This window comes from Oncorhynchus keta, chromosome 13, assembly GCF_023373465.1.
Source record: "Oncorhynchus keta strain PuntledgeMale-10-30-2019 chromosome 13, Oket_V2, whole genome shotgun sequence".
Taxonomy (NCBI): domain Eukaryota; kingdom Metazoa; phylum Chordata; class Actinopteri; order Salmoniformes; family Salmonidae; genus Oncorhynchus; species Oncorhynchus keta.
The window spans coordinates 4,609,632-4,629,078 of NC_068433.1; the positions used below are offsets into that span (position 1 = coordinate 4,609,632).

Consider the following 19,447-nt stretch of genomic DNA (forward strand, 5'->3'; position numbering starts at 1 on the left):
CGCTGTGGTTAGTAGTGGGGCTATGGTGTCTTTAGCAGTGAATGAACGTGTTAAAATATGTGGCAGACGGAAAGAGAGAGAGAAATATATATATATATATATAGAGAGAGATGAGCACTGCAGAGAGAGAGAGAGAATCACAGTTGCGTTTGGAGAGAGGGAGGCACTGAAGGAATAGAGAGAGAGAAATATATATATATATATAGAGAGAGAGAGATGAGCACTGCAGAGAGAGAGAGAATCACTAGAGGAGTTGCGTTTGGAGAGAGGGAGGCACTGAAGGAATAAAGAGAGAGAACGCGGAAAGGGCCAAAGAAAAGACGAGAAAGAAGAGAGGAGGAAATAGTAAATAAATCAGGACTATCGTTTATTTTGTCTACGTAACGTGAAGTTATCAGTAGAAAACGGACAAGTCAACCGCTTTTTCAGACGTTTTTACAACACCACGAGGACACAGACGGGAGAACCGCATGGAATATTTTCTCTTTGTACTGAACAGGACACTCTTAGCTGTATTTTTATACGACGAATTGTCACAGTGGAAATAAGACCATTTTATAGTCTATTTTTGATGGTGATTTTGATTTGGAAACCACGAAGTGAACCTAATGCCATGCTCTTTTGCAAAGAAAGGAACAATAGCGTAACAGAGACTTGACTCGGTACATTTTCTATCTGCTCCTGTAGAACCGCGTTAACGAACACGCCGAACAATACAAAATCAACGCGAATAAATTCGCTCAGCCAACAGGACTTCCAGGATCTTCTTCAGCCGACAGACCATGGCTGCGGTTACCAGCCCAGAGACGAGTCCTCAACCCCGGGTATATTTCCAGACGGCGGCTGCCGGTTCCACCGAAGAACCGGAGACCCCTGTTCGGAAGCAAGGGCGAGTAACCGTGAAATATGACCGAAAAGAATTGAGAAAGAGACTGAATCTGGAGGAATGGATAATCGATCAGCTAACGGATCTTTACGACTGTGAGGTGAGATACCGATAAATAAATAACACAACGATTAGGTTGAATGTCGCAAATGCTACCCACCCTATATAGTGCACTACTTTTGACTTGGTGTAATAGGGGCTATGATTAAAAGGAGTGTCCTATTGAATAGGGTGACAATTTGAGGTCATGAAGGCTACTGTAATGAACTAATTGAATCTATCGATTCCCCCCAGATTCTCCCCAGGTCTAATAATCAGTTTATCTGGTATTTCATGTGAAAGTTGAACAACGTGGCTGTAATCAGGAATAGATTAAGACTAAACATCACAGTGTCATCATAGCATGACATGACCTTTCTATTAGGCCTGTAACCTGTAGCCTGTAACCTGTAGCCTCTAACCTGTAGCCTGTAACCTGTAGCCTCTAACCTCTAACCCGTAGCCTCTAACCTCTAACCCGTAGCCTCTAACCTGTAGCCTGTAACCTGTAGCCTGTAACCTCTAACCTGTAGCCTGTAACCTGTAACCTGTAGCCTCTAACCTCTAACCTGTAGCCTCTAACCTGTAGCCTGTAACCTCTAACATGTAGCCTGTAACCTGTAACCTGTAGTCTGTAGCCTGTAGCCTGTAACCTGTAGCCACTAACCTCTAACCCGTAGCCTCTAACCTGTAGCCTGTAACCTGTAACCTGTAGCCTGTAACCTGTAGCCTGTAACCTGTAACCTGTAACCTGTAGCCTCTAACCTCTAACCTGTAGCCTCTAACCTGTAGCCTGTAACCTCTAACATGTAGCCTGTAACCTGTAGTCTGTAGCCTCTAACCTGTAGCCTGTAACCTGTAGCCTGTAACCTGTAGCCTCTAACCTGTAGCCTCTAACCTGTAGCCTGTAGCCTCTAACCTGTAGCCTGTAGCCTGTAGCCTGTAACATGTAGCTTGTAGCCTGTAGCCTCTAACCTGTAGTCTCTAACCTGTAGCCCGTAACCTGTAGCCTCTAACCTGTAGCCCGTAGCCTCTAACCTGTAGCCCGTAACCTGTAGCCTCTAACCTGTAGCCCGTAACCTGTAGTCTCTAACCTGTAGCCCGTAACCTGTAGCCTCTAACCTGTAGTCCGTAACCTGTAGTCTCTAACCTGTAGCCCGTAACCTGTAGCCTCTAGCCTGTAGTCTGTAGCCTGTAGCCTGTAGTCTGTAGCCTGTAGCCTCTAACATGTAGCCTGTAACATGTAGCTTGTAGCCTGTAGCCTCTAACCTGTAGTCTCTAACCTGTAGCCCGTAACCTGTAGCCTCTAACCTGTAGCCCGTAGCCTGTAGCCTCTAACCTGTAGCCCGTAACCTGTAGCCTCTAACCTGTAGCCCGTAACCTGTAGTCTCTAACCTGTAGCCCGTAACCTGTAGCCTCTAACCTGTAGCCTCTAACCTGTAGCCCGTAACCTGTAGCCTCTAACCTGTAGCCTCTAACCTGTAGCCCGTAACCTGTAGCCTCTAACCTGTAGCCCGTAACCTGTAGCCCGTAACCTGTAGCCTCTAACCTGTAGCCCGTAACCTCTAGCCTCTAACCTGTATCCCGTAACCTGTAGCCTCTAACCTGTAGCCCGTAACCTGTAGCCTCTAACCTGTAGCCTCTAACCTGTAGCCCGTAACCTGTAGCCCGTAACCTGTAGCCTCTAACCTGTAGCCTCTAACCTGTAGCCTCTAACCTGTAGCCCGTAACCTGTAGCCTCTAACCTGTAGCCCGTAACCCGTAGCCTCTAACCTATAGCCCGTAACCTGTAGCCTCTAACCTGTAGCCCGTAACCTGTAGCCTCTAACCTGTAGCCCGTAACCTGTAGCCTCTAACCTGTAGCCTCTAACCTGTAGCCCGTAACCTGTAGCCTCTAACCTGTAGCCCGTAACCTGTAGCCTCTAACCTGTAGCCTCTAACCTGTAGCCCGTAACCTGTAGCCTCTAACCTGTAGCCCGTAACCTGTAGCCTCTAACCTGTAGCCCGTAACCTGTAGTCTCTAACCTGTAGCCCGTAACCTGTAGCCCGTAACCTGTAGTCTCTAACCTGTAGCCCGTAACCTGTAGCCTCTAACCTATAGCCCATAACCTGTAGCCTCTAACCTGTAGCCCGTAGCCTCTAACCTGTAGCCTCTAACCTGTAGCCCGTAGCCTGTAGCCTCTAACCTGTAGCCTAACTCAACAACTATATATCCCATTAGCCTAAATAATATACTATAGTCAAATCACTCATATATATCCCATCCACTGGACAATTTACATTGACCCTCTCCTCCATTTGTTTTGTGCTGCTACTCCATGTTTATTATCTATGCATAGTCACTTCACCTCTACCTACAAATGACCTCTAACCTGTACCCCCGCACACTGACTCTGTATCGGTACATCCTGTATATAGCCTCGTTATTCTTATTTTATTGTGTTACTTTTTTTAAATCAATTTTTTTTAACTTTCACGGTAAGGTCTACACTTGTTGTATTCAGCATTTCACGGTAAGGTCGACACTTGTTGTATTCAGCATTTCACGGTAAGGTCTACACTTGTTGTATTCAGCATTTCACGGTAAGGTCTACACTTGTTGTATTCAGCATTTCACGGTAAGGTCTACACTTGTTGTATTCAGCATTTCACGGTAAGGTCGACACTTGTTGTATTCAGCATTTCACGGTAAGGTCTACACTTGTTGTATTCAGCATTTCACGGTAAGGTCTACACTTGTTGTATTCAGCATTTCACGGTAAGGTCTACACTTGTTGTATTCAGCATTTCACGGTAAGGTCTACACTTGTTGTATTCAGCATTTCACGGTAAGGTCTACACTTGTTGTATTCGGCGCATGTGAATAATAAAGTTTGATTTGATTTGTAGAGGGAAGGGAAGCTTTCTAATCAATGGAAGATGTGTTAAAATGAATCAGTCATCTCCAGTAATCAATCAGTCGATGACGAGGCATAAACCCATTATGTTGCATCAGACACATGAAAACTGGGGTGCTTTAGTTTACAGCTACAGTTGGGTTCTGAGCTGTGTGTGTAGGTGGGGGGGTGATTCTGAGCTGGCAATGACCCACATTCTATTCCTAGCAGGGATTTACAGCTACCATTCAGAGAAAGAGAGGAAGGGAAGGAGGGAGGGAGGGAGTTACCTGTGGATCTATTGCCTGAATACAGACATGCTTCCACAAAAACACAGTAGTACTAAGACCGGCTGGATGGAGAGACAGACAGACAGACAGTAGACCTGCTGGATGGAGAGAGAGAGAGTGAGACAGTAGACCAGCTGGATGGAGAGAGACAGACAGACAGACAGACAGTAGACCGGGTGGATGGAGAGAGAGACAGACAGTAGACCAGCTGGATGGAGAGAGAGAGACAGTAGACCAGCTGGATGGAGAGAGAGAGAGAGAGAGACGGTAGACCAGCTGGATGGAGAGAGAGAGAGAGAGAGACAGTAGACCAGCTGGATGGAGAGAGACAGACAGTAGACCAGCTGGATGGAGAGAGACAGACAGTAGACCAGCTGGATGGAGAGAGAGAGAGAGAGACAGTAGACCAGCTGGATGGAGAGAGAGAGAGAGAGAGAGACAGTAGACCAGCTGGATGGAGAGAGACAGACAGTAGACCAGCTGGATAGAGAGAGAGAGAGAGAGAGAGAGAGAGAGAGAGAGAGAGAGAGAGAGACAGTAGACCAGCTGGATGGAGAGAGACAGACGGTAGACCAGCTGGATGGAGAGAGAGAGAGGGAGAGAGAGAGACGGTAGACCAGCTGGATGGAGAGAGAGAGAGAGACAGTAGACCAGCTGGATGGAGAGAGAGAGAGAGAGGGAGACAGTAGACCAGCTGGATGGAGAGAGACAGTAGACCAGCTGGATGGAGAGAGAGCGAGAGAGGGAGACAGTAGACCAGCTGGGTGGAGAGAGAGAGAGAGACAGTAGACCAGCTGGATGGAGAGAGAGACGGTAGACCAGCTGGATGGAGAGAGAGCGAGAGAGAGAGACAGTAGACCATCTGGATGGAGAGAGAGAGGGAGACAGTAGACCAGCTGGATGGAGAGAGACAGAGAGACAGTAGACCAGCTGGATGGAGAGAGAGCGAGAGAGGGAGACAGTAGACCAGCTGGATGGAGAGAGAGAGAGAGAGAGAGAGAGAGAGAGAGAGAGAGAGACATTAGACCAGCTGGATGCAGAGAGACAAGCAGACCAGCTGAGAGAGAGAGAGAGAGAGAGAGTAGACCAGCTGGATGGAGAGAGAGAGGGAGACAGTAGACCAGCTGGATGGAGAGAGACAGAGAGACAGTAGACCAGCTGGATGGAGAGAGAGCGAGAGAGGGAGACAGTAGACCAGCTGGGTGGAGAGAGAGACGGTAGACCAGCTGGATGGAGAGAGATAGAGAGAGAGACAGTAGACCAGCTGGATGGAGAGAGAGAGAGGGAGACAGTAGACCAGCTGGATGGAGAGAGAGCGAGAGAGGGAGACAGTAGACCAGCTGGGTGGAGAGAGAGACGGTAGACCAGCTGGATGGAGAGAGATAGAGAGAGACAGTAGACCAGCTGGATGGAGAGACAGAGATACAGTAGACCAGCTGGATGGAGAGAGAGCGAGAGAGGGAGACAATAGACCAGCTGGAGAGAGAGAGAGAGAGAGAGAGAGAGAGACAGTAGACCAGCTGGATGGAGAGAGACAGACGGTAGACCAGCTGGATGGAGAGAGAGAGAGGGAGAGAGAGAGACGGTAGACCAGCTGGATGGAGAGAGAGAGAGACAGTAGACCAGCTGGATGGAGAGAGAGAGAGAGAGAGGGAGACAGTAGACCAGCTGGATGGAGAGAGACAGTAGACCAGCTGGATGGAGAGAGAGCGAGAGAGGGAGACAGTAGACCAGCTGGGTGGGAGAGAGAGAGAGACAGTAGACCAGCTGGATGGAGAGAGAGACGGTAGACCAGCTGGATGGAGAGAGAGCGAGAGAGAGAGACAGTAGACCATCTGGATGGAGAGAGAGAGGGAGACAGTAGACCAGCTGGATGGAGAGAGACAGAGAGACAGTAGACCAGCTGGATGGAGAGAGAGCGAGAGAGGGAGACAGTAGACCAGCTGGATGGAGAGAGAGAGAGAGAGAGAGAGAGAGAGAGAGACATTAGACCAGCTGGATGCAGAGAGACAGTAGACCAGCTGAGAGAGAGAGAGAGAGAGAGAGAGTAGACCAGCTGGATGGAGAGAGAGAGGGAGACAGTAGACCAGCTGGATGGAGAGAGACAGAGAGACAGTAGACCAGCTGGATGGAGAGAGAGCGAGAGAGGGAGACAGTAGACCAGCTGGGTGGAGAGAGAGACGGTAGACCAGCTGGATGGAGAGAGATAGAGAGAGAGACAGTAGACCAGCTGGATGGAGAGAGAGAGAGGGAGACAGTAGACCAGCTGGATGGAGAGAGAGCGAGAGAGGGAGACAGTAGACCAGCTGGGTGGAGAGAGAGAGAGTAGACCAGCTGGATGGAGAGAGAGAGGGAGACAGTAGACCAGCTGGATGGAGAGACAGAGATACAGTAGACCAGCTGGATGGAGAGAGAGCGAGAGAGGGAGACAATAGACCAGCTGGAGAGAGAGAGAGAGAGAGAGAGAGAGAGAGAGAGAGAGAGAGAGAGAGAGAGAGAGAGTCGACCAGCTGGAGGGGAGAGGGGGGTGGAGAGAGGAGAGGTGGAGGTTTGGCCAGAAATAAGTAAGGCAGTAAAACATAAACGAAGGGAGGAAAATTTGGAAACAGAAGAGGGGAAAAGAGCGAAGTTGCTGTGGTCTCACACGCACACACACTTAACATACCTCTTAAACCTCTGTTTTAGACTTCATGATGTCACTCACAAATGAACACTCTGGACACTGGTGTCTGTGACCAAAACAAAGATGTAACGCCTCAGGAATGAATGACCCCGGTGTAGCAGTATACGATGCCCTGTGACCCAGGAATGTAACATGTGAACTCACACACTTCCTGTCTCTGTTAGAATGACTCAGCACTAACTGTGTGTGTGTGTGTGTGTGTGTGTGTGTGTGTGTGTGTGTGTGTGTGTGTGTGTGTGTGTGTGTGTGTGTGTGTGTGTGTGTGTGTGTGTGTGTGTGTGTGTGTGTGTGTGTGTGTGTGTGAGAAAGGTAGGAGAGGCAGATGTAAGGAAGCCTTGGGGCATCAGGTGGTTTGATTATGAAACTGAGTGGAAATAGAGGGATGAGAGACAGAGAGAGAGACATAGACAGACAGAGAGAGACAGAGGACAGAGAGAGACAGAGAGAGAGAGACAGAAAGCGACAGAGAGAGAGGGAGACAGAGAGACAGAAAGAGAAAGAGAGAGACAGAGACAGAGAAAGAGGGAGAGAGAGACAGAGAGAGAGAGATAGAGAGAGACAGAAAGCGAGACAGAGAGAGAGACAGAGAGAGAGACAGAGAGAGAGACAGAGAGAGAGAGAGAGAGAGACAGAGAGAGAGAGACAGAGAGAGAGACCGACAGAGAGAGAGACCGACAGAGAGAGAGACGGAGAGAGAGAGAGGGGGGAGATGCTTTTATCCAAATGTGGGTCCCGTGTGGTTCAGTTGAATTCAGCAACTCCAGGGTTGTGGGTTCAATTCTCACGTGGGACCAGTAAAAAAAATGAATCAAACCTCAGCTGTTGATTCATGTTACCCATGTTACCCCCCACACACACACACACACACACACACCTGTCCTTCACATGCTTGCGTGTGTGTGTGTTTGATTTCATGTTTCATGAGGTTTGGTTCATGGTAATATTGTGTGCCTGTATAGACTGGTTAAAGGCCTCTACCAGTTTAGGTGTGTCAACAGCTGGAGTTGTGTTCTATAGACACCTAGAGAGAACGAATGAGGGTGTGTGTGTGTATATATGTATATATATTAATATTATTATACCAGTCAAAAGTTTGGACACACCTACACCAAGGATATTTTCTTTATTTTTACGATTTCCTACACAGCTTGGCATTCTCTCAACCAGCTTCACCTGGAATGCTTTTTCTAACAGTCTTGTACGAGTTCCCACATATGCTGAGCACTAGTGATGCACCGTTACATTTTTGTACCCCCTGTATATAGCCTCCACATTGACTCTGTACTGGTGCCCCCTGTATATAGCCTCCACATTGACTCTGTACCGGTGCCCCCTGTATATAGCCTCCACATTGACTCTGTGCTGGTACCCCCTGTATATAGCCTCCACATTGACTCTGTACTGGTACCCCCTGTATATAGCCTCCACATTGACTCTGTACCAGTACCCCCTGTATATAGCCTCCACATTGACTCTTTACCGTAATACCCTGTATATCGCCTCCACATTGACTCTTTACCGTAATACCCTGTATATCGCCTCCACATTGACTCTTTACCGTAATACCCTGTATATCGCCTCCACATTGACTCTGTACCGTAACACCCTGTATATAGCCTCCACATTGACTCTGTACCGGTACCCCCTGTATATAGTCTCCACATTGACTCTGTACTGGTACCCCCTGTATATAGCCTCCACATTGACTCTGTACCGGTACCCCCTGTATATAGTCTCCACATTGACTCTGTACTGGTACCCCCTGTATATAGCCTCCACATTGACTCTGTACCGTAACACCCTGTATATAGCCTCCACATTGACTCTGTACCGGTACCCCCTGTATATAGTCTCCACATTGACTCTGTACTGGTACCCCCTGTATATAGCCTCCACATTGACTCTGTACCGGTACCCCCTGTATATAGCCTCCACATTGACTCTTTACCGTAATACCCTGTATATCGCCTCCACATTGACTCTTTACCGTAATACCCTGTATATCGCCTCCACATTGACTCTTTACCGTAATACCCTGTATATCGCCTCCACATTGACTCCGTACCGTAATATCCTGTATATAGCCTCCACATTGACTCTGTACCGGTACCCCCTGTATATCGCCTCCACATTGACTCTTTACCGTAATACCCTGTATATAGCCTCCACATTGACTCTGTACAGTAATACCCTGTATATAGCCTCCACATTGACTCAATACCAGTTCCCGGTGGTTGAAAACAGAGTTTTAATGACTCCAACCTAAGTGTTTGTAAACTTCAGACTTCAACTGTGTATGTACAGATAACCTCAACTAGCCTGTACCCCTAAACACTGACTCGGTACCAGTGCCCCCTGTATGTAGCCTCGTTATTGTTATTCTTATTGTGTTACTTTTTATTTTAATCTACTTGGTAAATATTTTCTTCTTCTTGAACTGCACTGTTGGTTAAGGGCTTGTAAGTAAAGCATTTCACTGTGAAGTCTACACTTGTTGTGTTCGGCGCATGTGACAAATTAAGATTTGATTTGAAGACAACGCAGGAGTGGCTTCGGTACAAGTCTCTGAATGTCCTTGAGTGGCCCAGCCAGAGCCCGGACTTGAGCCCGATCGAACATCTCTTCAGAGACCTGGAAATATCTGCGCAGCGAGGCTCCCCATCCAACCTGACAGAGATTGAGAGGATCTGCAGAGAAGAATGGGAGAAACTCCCCAAATACAGGTGTGCCAAGCTTGTAGCGTCAAACCCAAGAAGACTGGAGGCTGTAGTCGCTGACAAAGGTGCTTCAACAAAGTACTGAGTAAAAGGTCTGAATACTGATGTAAATGTAATATTTCAGTTTTTTTTTTTATATCTTTAGCAAACATTTCGACCGAAGCTTTTCATATACATTATTTGTTGCCACGCAACAGCGTTTTTTCTAAAATGTTTGAGAGGAATGGAAGATTCGATATAGGCCGATAGTTTTTTATATTTTCTGTGTCAAGGTTTGCATTTTTCAAGAGAGGCTTTATTACTGCCACTTTTAGTGAGTTTGGTACACATCCGGTGGATAGAGAGCCGTTTATTATGTTCAACATAGGAGGGCCAAGCACAGGAAGCAGCTCTTTCAGTAGTTTAGGTGGAATAGGGTCCAGTATGCAGCTTGAAGGTTTAGAGGCCATGATTATTTTCATCATTGTGTCAAGAGATATAGTACTAAAACACTTGAGCGTCTCTCTTGATCCTAGGTCCTGGCAGAGTTGTGCAGACTCAGGACAACTGAGCTTTGGAGGAATACGCAGATTTAAAGAGGAGTCTGTAATTTGCTTTCCAAGCTAGTCGGAAGACTTCCAGTTTGGTGTGGCGCCATTTCAGAGCTCGGGTATTTTCTGTATACCAGGGATCTAGTTTCTTGTGACAAATGTTTTTAGGGGTGCAACTACATCTAGGGTTAAATTTAGTTCCTCAGTTAGGTGGTTAACTGATTTTTGTCCTCTGACATCCTTGGGTTGGCAGTGGGAGTCTGGAAGGGCATCAAGGAATCTTTGGGTTGTCTGAGAATTTATAGCACAACTTTTTGATGTTCCTTGGTTGGGGTCTGAGCAGATTATTTGTTGCAATTGCAAACGTAATAAAATGGTGGTCCGATAGTCCAGGATCATTAGGAAAAACATTAAGATCCACAACATTTATTCCATGGGACAAAACAAGGTCCAGAGTATGACTGTGACAGTGAGTAGGTCCAGAGACATGTTGGACAAATCCCACTGAGTCGATGATGGCTCCGAAAGCCTTTTGGAGTGGGTCTGTGGACTTTTCCATGTGAATATTAAAATCACCAAAAATTAGAATATTATCTGCTATGACTACAAGGTCCGATAGGAATTCACTCTCTCATGGTCACATGGTTAAACAGGTTTAAACCTTCCTAAAAATGTTAACCCTTCAATGGTGTGTTTGTCAAATATGATCATTTCTGGATTTTGCCAAAGGACTGAAATGAAAAGAAAGAATTAAAAGGACTGAAATGAAAAGAGGTTAAAGGTCAGATGGAAAAAGAAGCCTGAGCTGCTACGTGTCATTTCCTGATTTTGTTGCTCAACATTCATCATCCTGTTTTCTCTCTCTCCCTCTCGTTCTCTCGTTCTCTCCTCCCTCTCGTTCTCTCCTCCCTCTCGTTCTCTCTCTCCCTCTCCCTCTCTCCTCCCTCTCGTTCTCTCCTCCCTCTCGTTCTCTCTCTCCCTCTCTCTGTTCTCTCTCTCGTTCTCTCCTCCCTCTCGTTCTCTCGTTCTCTCCTCCCTCTCGTTCTCTCGTTCTCTCCTCCCTCTCGTTCTCTCTCTCCCGACCGTTCTCTCCTCCCGACCGTTCTCTCCTCCCTCTCGTTCTCTCCTCCCTCTCGTTCTCTCCTCCCTCTCGTTCTCTCTCTCCCTCTCGTTCTCTCCTCCCTCTCGTTCTCTCTCTCCCTCTCGTTCTCTCCTCCCTCGCGTTCTCTCCTCCCTCTCGTTCTCTCCTCCCTCTCGTTCTCTCTCTCCCTCTTGTTCTCTCCTCCCTCTCGTTCTCCCTCTCGTTCTCTCTCTCCCTCTCGTTCTCTCTCTCCCTCTCGTTCTCTCCTCCCTCTCGTTCTCTCCTCCCTCTCGTTCTCTCTCTCCCTCTCGTTCTCTCCTCCCTCTCGTTCTCTCTCTCCCTCTCGTTCTCTCCTCCCTCTCGTTCTCTCGTTTTCTGTCTCGTTTTATCTCTCCCTCTCTCCTCCACTCTCATTTTCTCTGTCTCGTTTTCTCTCTCCCTCTCCCTCTCTCTGTCTCGTTTTCTCTCCCTCTCGTTCTCTCCTCCACTCCCATTTTCTCTGTCTCATGTTCTCTCTCTTCCCAGTGGGGTTAGCAGGTTTAGCTTGGGGGAAACAGACTCTCAGCTGCGTATTTTATTCTAGTATCTGCACATTCCCGATAAGCAGTTGTGTGTGTGTGTGTCGGTGTGTGTGATGGAAGGCAGCAGGTGTCGACTGATACACCTTGACCCCCACTATGTCTCATTACATACCCCCCTCCCCCTCTCTTTTTCTATTCTCTCTCTCTCTCTCTCTCCTTCTCCTCCCTCCCTCCCTCCCCCCTTCCTCTCTCCCACCCGGAGTGATGTTTTGGCCAGCCGTGCTGCCGTCTGTCTGTACCACCAGAAGGGAGAGAAGACGAGTCAAACAAAGGAAACGGGAGTGAAGGAGGCTGGATTAATGCATAGGGAGAGACAGAGGGAGCAAGATATACAGAGAGAGACGGAGAGGGAGCAAGATATACAGAGAGAGACGGAGACGGAGCAAGATATACAGAGAGAGACGGAGAGGGAGCAAGATATACAGAGAGAGACGGGGAGGGAGCGAGATATACAGGGAGAGACGGAGAGGGAGCAAGATATACAGGGGGAGCAAGATGTACAGAGAGAGACGGAGAGGGAGCAAGATATACAGGGGGAGGAAGATATACAGAGAGAGACGGAGAGGGAGCAAGATATACAGGGAGAGACAGAGGGAGCAAGATATACAGAGAGAGACGGAGAGGGAGCAAGATATACAGGGAGAGACAGAGGGAGCAAGATATACAGAGAGAGACGGAGAGGGAGCAAGATATACAGAGAGAGACGGAGACGGAGCAAGATATACAGAGAGAGACGGAGACGGAGCAAGATATACAGAGAGAGACGGAGAGGGAGCAAGATATACAGAGAGAGACGGAGACGGAGCAAGATATACAGAGAGAGACTGAGAGGGAGCAAGATATACAGGGAGAGACAGAGGGAGCAAGATATACAGGGAGAGACGGGGAGGGAGCAAGATATACAGAGAGAGACGGGGAGGGAGCAAGATATACAGGGAGAGACGGGGAGGGAGCAAGATATACAGAGAGAGACGGAGAGGGAGCAAGATATACAGAGAGAGATGGAGAGGGAGCAAGATATACAGGGAGAGACAGAGGGAGCAAGATATACAGGGAGAGACGGGGAGGGAGCAAGATATACAGAGAGAGACGGGGAGGGAGCAAGATATACAGGGAGAGACGGGGAGGGAGCAAGATATACAGAGAGAGACGGAGAGGGAGCAAGATATACAGAGAGAGATGGAGAGGGAGCAAGATATACAGGGAGAGACAGAGGGAGCAAGATATACAGGGAGAGACGGGGAGGGAGCAAGATATACAGGGAGAGACGGGGAGGGAGCAAGATATACAGAGAGAGACGGAGAGGGAGCAAGATATACAGGGGGAGACGGAGAGGGAGCAAGATATACAGGGAGAGACGGGGAGGGAGCAAGATATACAGAGAGAGATGGAGAGGGAGCAAGATATACAGGGAGAGACAGAGGGAGCAAGATATACAGGGAGAGACGGGGAGGGAGCAAGATATACAGGGAGAGACGGGGAGGGAGCAAGATATACAGAGAGAGACGGAGAGGGAGCAAGATATACAGGGAGAGACGGGGAGGGAGCAAGATATACAGGGAGAGACGGGGAGGGAGCAAGATATACAGAGAGAGACGGAGAGGGAGCAAGATATACAGAGAGAGATGGAGAGGGAGCAAGATATACAGGGAGAGACAGAGGGAGCAAGATATACAGGGAGAGACGGGGAGGGAGCAAGATATACAGGGAGAGACGGGGAGGGAGCAAGATATACAGAGAGAGACGGAGAGGGAGCAAGATATACAGGGGGAGACGGAGAGGGAGCAAGATATACAGGGAGAGACGGAGAGGGAGCAAGATATACAGGGAGAGACGGGGAGGGAGCAAGATATACAGGGGGAGACGGAGAGGGAGCAAGATATACAGGGAGAGACGGAGAGGGAGCAAGATATACAGGGAGAGACGGGGAGGGAGCAAGATATACAGGGAGAGACGGAGAGGGAGCAAGATATACAGGGAGAGACGGGGAGGGAGCAAGATATACAGGGAGAGACGGAGAGGGAGCAAGATATACAGGGAGAGACGGAGAGGGAGCAAGATATACAGGGAGAGACGGGGAGGGGAGCAAGATATACAGGGAGAGACGGAGAGGGAGCAAGATATACAGGGAGAGACGGGGAGGGAGCAAGATATACAGGGAGAGACAGAGGGAGCAAGATATACAGGGAGAGACAGAGGGAGCAAGATATACAGAGAGAGACGGAGAGGGAGCAAGATATACAGGGAGAGACGGGGAGGGAGCAAGATATACAGGGAGAGATGGAGAGGGAGCAAGATATACAGAGAGAGACGGGGAGGGAGCAAGATATACAGGGAGAGACGGAGAGGGAGCAAGATATACAGAGAGAGACGGAGAGGGAGCAAGATATACAGGGGGAGCAAGATATACAGAGAGAGACGGGGAGGGAGCAAGATATACAGAGAGAGACGGGGAGGGAGCAAGATATACAGGGAGAGACTTGGAGGGAGCAAGATATACAGGGGGAGCAAGATATACAGAGAGAGACGGGGAGGGAGCAAGATATACAGGGGAGATATACAGAGAGAGACGGGGGAGGGAGCAAGATATACAGGGAGAGACGGGGAGGGAGCAAGATATACAGAGAGAGACGGGGAGGGAGCAAGATATACAGGGAGAGGGGGAGGGAGCAAGATATACAGGGAGAGAGACGGGGGAGGGAGCAAGATATACAGGGAGAGACGGGGAGGGAGCAAGATATACAGGAGAGACGGGGAGGGAGCAAGATATACAGAGAGAGACGGGGAGGGAGCAAGATATACAGGGAGAGACGGGGAGGGAGCAAGATATACAGGGAGAGACGGGGAGGGAGCAAGATATACAGGGAGAGACGGGGAGGGAGCAAGATATACAGAGAGAGACGGAGAGGGAGCAAGATATACAGGGAGAGACGGAGAGGGAGCAAGATATACAGGGAGAGACGGAGAGGGAGCAAGATATACAGGGAGAGACGGGGAGGGAGCAAGATATACAGAGAGAGACGGAGAGGGAGCAAGATATACAGGGGGAGCAAGATATACAGGGAGAGACGGGGAGGGAGCAAGATATACAGGGAGAGACGGGGAGGGAGCAAGATATACAGAGAGAGATGGAGAGGGAGCAAGATATACAGGGAGAGACGGGGAGGGAGCAAGATATACAGGGAGAGACGGGGAGGGAGCAAGATATACAGGGAGAGACGGGGAGGGAGCAAGATATACAGGGAGAGACGGGGAGGGAGCAAGATATACAGGGAGAGACGGGGAGGGAGCAAGATATACAGGGAGAGACGGAGAGGGAGCAAGATATACAGGGAGAGACGGGGAGGGAGCAAGATATACAGGGAGAGACGGGGAGGGAGCAAGATATACAGAGAGAGACGGGGAGGGAGCAAGATATACAGGGAGAGACGGGGAGGGAGCAAGATATACAGGGAGAGACGGGGAGGGAGCAAGATATACAGGGAGAGACGGGGAGGGAGCAAGATATACAGAGAGAGATGGAGAGGGAGCAAGATATACAGAGGGAGCAAGATATACAGGGAGAGACGGGGAGGGAGCAAGATATACAGGGAGAGACGGGGAGGGAGCAAGATATACAGGGAGAGACGGAGAGGGAGCAAGATATACAGGGAGAGACGGAGAGGGAGCAAGATATACAGAGAGAGACGGAGAGGGAGCAAGATATACAGGGAGAGACGGAGAGGGAGCAAGATATACAGGGGGAGGAAGATATACAGAGAGAGGCAGCCCAGAGCAAGCCCAGTATTTTTCCACTACCACCACTGTGTGTGTGTGTGTGTGTGTGTGTGTGTGTGTGTGTGTGTGTGTGTGTGTGTGTGTGTGTGCAGTAGTAGGTTACAGTAGGTTGTTTAAGGACACGTTGTTCTCTGTGTGTTTCGGGTCTGAAACTATGTCAGCTATGCCAGTCCGCTCTCACACTGCCTGTGTGTGTGTGTGTCATGTTTGTGTTGAGTTGTGACACAAAGTCTGGTTAGGGCTAGGGAAAGTACGACACACACACACAGACACACACACACACACACACACACAAAGTCAAAGTGCCATTGATTGATCTTTTTGTTTTGTCAAGATCCACTTGTCCTCCCCCTCCCTCCCTCCCTCCCTCCCTCCCTCCCTCCCTCCCTCCCTCCCTCCCTCCCTCCCTCCCCCTCCCTCCCTCCCTCCCTCCCTCCTCCCTCCTCTCCCTCTCTCTTCCTCTCCTCTCCTCTCTCCTCCTCCACTCTCTTCTGTCTCTCTCTCTGTGTCTCTGTCTCCTTTCCTTTTCTGCACACGAAACAATGGTCCATCACTATCAGTTAGTAGATGGTTTAAACTGACAGAGGACTCCTCTCCCTCTCCCTCTCCATCACTATCAGTTAGTAGATGGTTTAAACTGACAGAGGACTCCTCTCCCTCTCCATCACTATCAGTTAGTAGATGGTTTAAACTGACAGAGGACTCCTCTTCCTCTCCCTCTCCATCACTATCAGTTAGTAGATGGTTTAAACTGACAGAGGACTCCTCTCCTCTCCATCTCCATCACTATCAGTTAGTAGATGGTTTAAACTGACAGAGGACTCCTCTCCCTCTCCATCACTATCAGTTAGTAGATGGTTTAAACTGACAGAGGACTCCTCTCCCTCTCCCTCTCCATCACTATCAGTTAGTAGATGGTTTAAACTGACAGAGGACTCCTCTCCCTCTCCCTCTCCATCACTATCAGTTAGTAGATGGTTTAAACTGACAGAGGACTCCTCTCCCTCTCCATCACTATCAGTTAGTAGATGGTTTAAACTGACAGAGGACTCCTCTCCCTCTCCATCACTATCAGTTAGTAGATGGTTTAAACTAACAGAGGACTCCTCTCCCTCTCCATCACTATCAGTTAGTAGATGGTTTAAACTGACAGAGGACTCCTCTCCCTCTCCCTCTCCATCACTATCAGTTAGTAGATGGTTTAAACTGACAGAGGACTCCTCTCCCTCTCCATCACTATCAGTTAGTAGATGGTTTAAACTGACAGAGGACTCCTCTCCCTCTCCATCACTATCAGTTAGTAGATGGTTTAAACTGACAGAGGACTCCTCTCCCTCTCCCTCTCCATCACTATCAGTTAGTAGATGGTTTAAACTGACAGAGGACTCCTCTCCCTCTCCCTCTCCATCACTATCAGTTAGTAGATGGTTTAAACTGACAGAGGACTCCTCTCCCTCTCCATCACTATTAGTTAGTAGATGGTTTAAACTGACAGAGGACTCCTCTCCCTCTCCCTCTCCATCACTATCAGTTAGTAGATGGTTTAAACTGACAGAGGACTCCTCTCCCTCTCCATCACTATCAGTTAGTAGATGGTTTAAACTGACAGAGGACTCCTCTCCCTCTCCCTCTCCATCACTATCAGTTAGTAGATGGTTTAAACTGACAGAGGACTCCTCTCCCTCTCCATCACTATCAGTTAGTAGATGGTTTAAACTGACAGAGGACTCCTCTCCCTCTCCCTCACTATCAGTTAGTAGATGGTTTAAACTGACAGAGGACTCCTCTCCCTCTCCCTCTCCATCACTATCAGTTAGTAGATGGTTTAAACTGACAGAGGACTCCTCTCCCTCTCCATCACTATCAGTTAGTAGATGGTTTAAACTGACAGAGGACTCCTCTCCCTCTCCATCACTATCAGTTAGTAGATGGTTTAAACTGACAGAGGACTCCTCTCCCTCTCCCTCACTATCAGTTAGTAGATGGTTTAAACTGACAGAGGACTCCTCTCCCTCTCCCTCTCCATCACTATCAGTTAGTAGATGGTTTAAACTGACAGAGGACTCCTCTCCCTCTCCCTCTCCATCACTATCAGTTAGTAGATGGTTTAAACTGACAGAGGACTCTCCCTCTCCCTCTCCATCACTATCAGTTAGTAGATGGTTTAAACTGACAGAGGACTCCTCTCCCTCTCCCTCTCCCTCACTATCAGTTAGTAGATGGTTTAAACTGACAGAGGACTCCTCTCCCTCCCTCTCCATCACTATCAGTTAGTAGATGGTTTAAACTGACAGAGGACTCCTCTCCCCTCTCCATCACTATCAGTTAGTAGATGGTTTAAACTGACAGAGGACTCTCTCTCCCTCTCCATCACTATCAGTTAGTAGATGGTTTAAACTGACAGAGGACTCCTCTCCCTCTCCATCACTATCAGTTAGTAGATGGTTTAAACTGACAGAGGACTCCTCTCCTCTCCATCACTATCAGTTAGTAGATGGTTTAAACTGACAGAGGACTCCTCTCCCTCTCCATCACTATCAGTTAGTAGATGGTTTAAACTGACAGAGGACTCCTCTCCTCTCCCTCTCCCATCACTATCAGTTAGTAGATGGTTTAAACTGACAGAGGACTCCTCTCCCTCTCCATCACTATCAGTTAGTAGATGGTTTAAACTGACAGAGGACTCCTCTCCCTCTCCATCACTATCAGTTAGTAGATGGTTTAAACTGACAGAGGACTCTCTCTCCCTCTCCATCACTATCAGTTAGTAGATGGTTTAAACTGACAGAGGACTCCTCTCCCTCTCCATCACTATCAGTTAGTAGATGGTTTAAACTGACAGAGGACTCCTCTCCCTCTCCATCACTATCAGTTAGTAGATGGTTTAAACTGACAGAGGACTCCTCTCCCTCTCCCTCACTATCAGTTAGTAGATGGTTTAAACTGACAGAGGACTCCTCTCCCTCTCCCTCACTATCAGTTAGTAGATGGTTTAAACTGACAGAGGACTCCTCTCCCTCTCCCTCTCCATCACTATCAGTTAGTAGATGGTTTAAACTGACAGAGGACTCCTCTCCCTCTCCCTCTCCCTCACTATCAGTTAGTAGATGGTTTAAACTGACAGAGGACTCCTCTCCCTCTCCCTCTCCATCACTATCAGTTAGTAGATGGTTTAAACTGACAGAGGACTCCTCTCCCTCTCCCTCTCCTCACTATCAGTTAGTAGATGGTTTAAACTGACAGAGGACTCCTCTCCCTCTCCATCACTATCAGTTAGTAGATGGTTTAAACTGACAGAGGACTCCTCTCCCTCTCCTCTCCATCACTATCAGTTAGTAGATGGTTTAAACTGACAGAGGACTCCTCTCCCTCTCCCTCTCCCTCACTATCAGTTAGTAGATGGTTTAAACTGACAGAGGACTCCTCTCCCTCTCCATCACTATCAGTTAGTAGATGGTTTAAACTGACAGAGGACTCCTCTCCCTCTCCATCACTATCAGTTAGTAGATGGTTTAAACTGACAGAGGACTCCTCTCCCTCCCTCTCCCTCACTATCAGTTAGTAGATGGTTTAAACTGACAGAGGACTCCTCTCCCTCTCCATCACTATCAGTTAGTAGATGGTTTAAACTGACAGAGGACTCCTCTCCCTCTCCATCACTATCAGTTAGTAGATGGTTTAAACTGACAGAGGACTCCCTCTCCCTCTCCATCACTATCAGTTAGTAGATGGTTTAAACTGACAGAGGACTCCTCTCCCTCTCCCTCTCCATCACTATCAGTTAGTAGATGGTTTAAACTGACAGAGGACTCCTCTCCCTCTCCCTCTCCATCACTATCAGTTAGTAGATGGTTTAAACTGACAGAGGACTCCTCTCCCTCTCCATCACTATCAGTTAGTAGATGGTTTAAACTGACAGAGGACTCCTCTCCCTCTCCATCACTATCAGTTAGTAGATGGTTTAAACTGACAGAGGACTCCTCTCCC

The 19,447-nt window shown here is 48.4% G+C and overlaps 1 protein-coding gene across 3 annotated transcripts in view; it reads left to right on the forward strand.

The window, feature by feature from the left end:
• The first annotated feature begins 154 nt into the window (after positions 1–154).
• LOC118381745 (protein phosphatase 1 regulatory subunit 14B-like) overlaps positions 155–19,447 on the forward strand; it is a 48,326-nt gene continuing 29,033 nt past the window's right edge. For all 3 annotated transcript variants that reach the window (XR_008062229.1, XR_008062230.1, XM_052459126.1), the window contains exon 1: positions 155–986. Coding sequence is in view for 1 of the 3 variants with exons in the window: in XM_052459126.1 (XP_052315086.1) it covers positions 783–986 (204 nt within the window). In the remaining 2 variants the exon portion in view is untranslated. The remainder of the gene's footprint in view (positions 987–19,447) is intronic.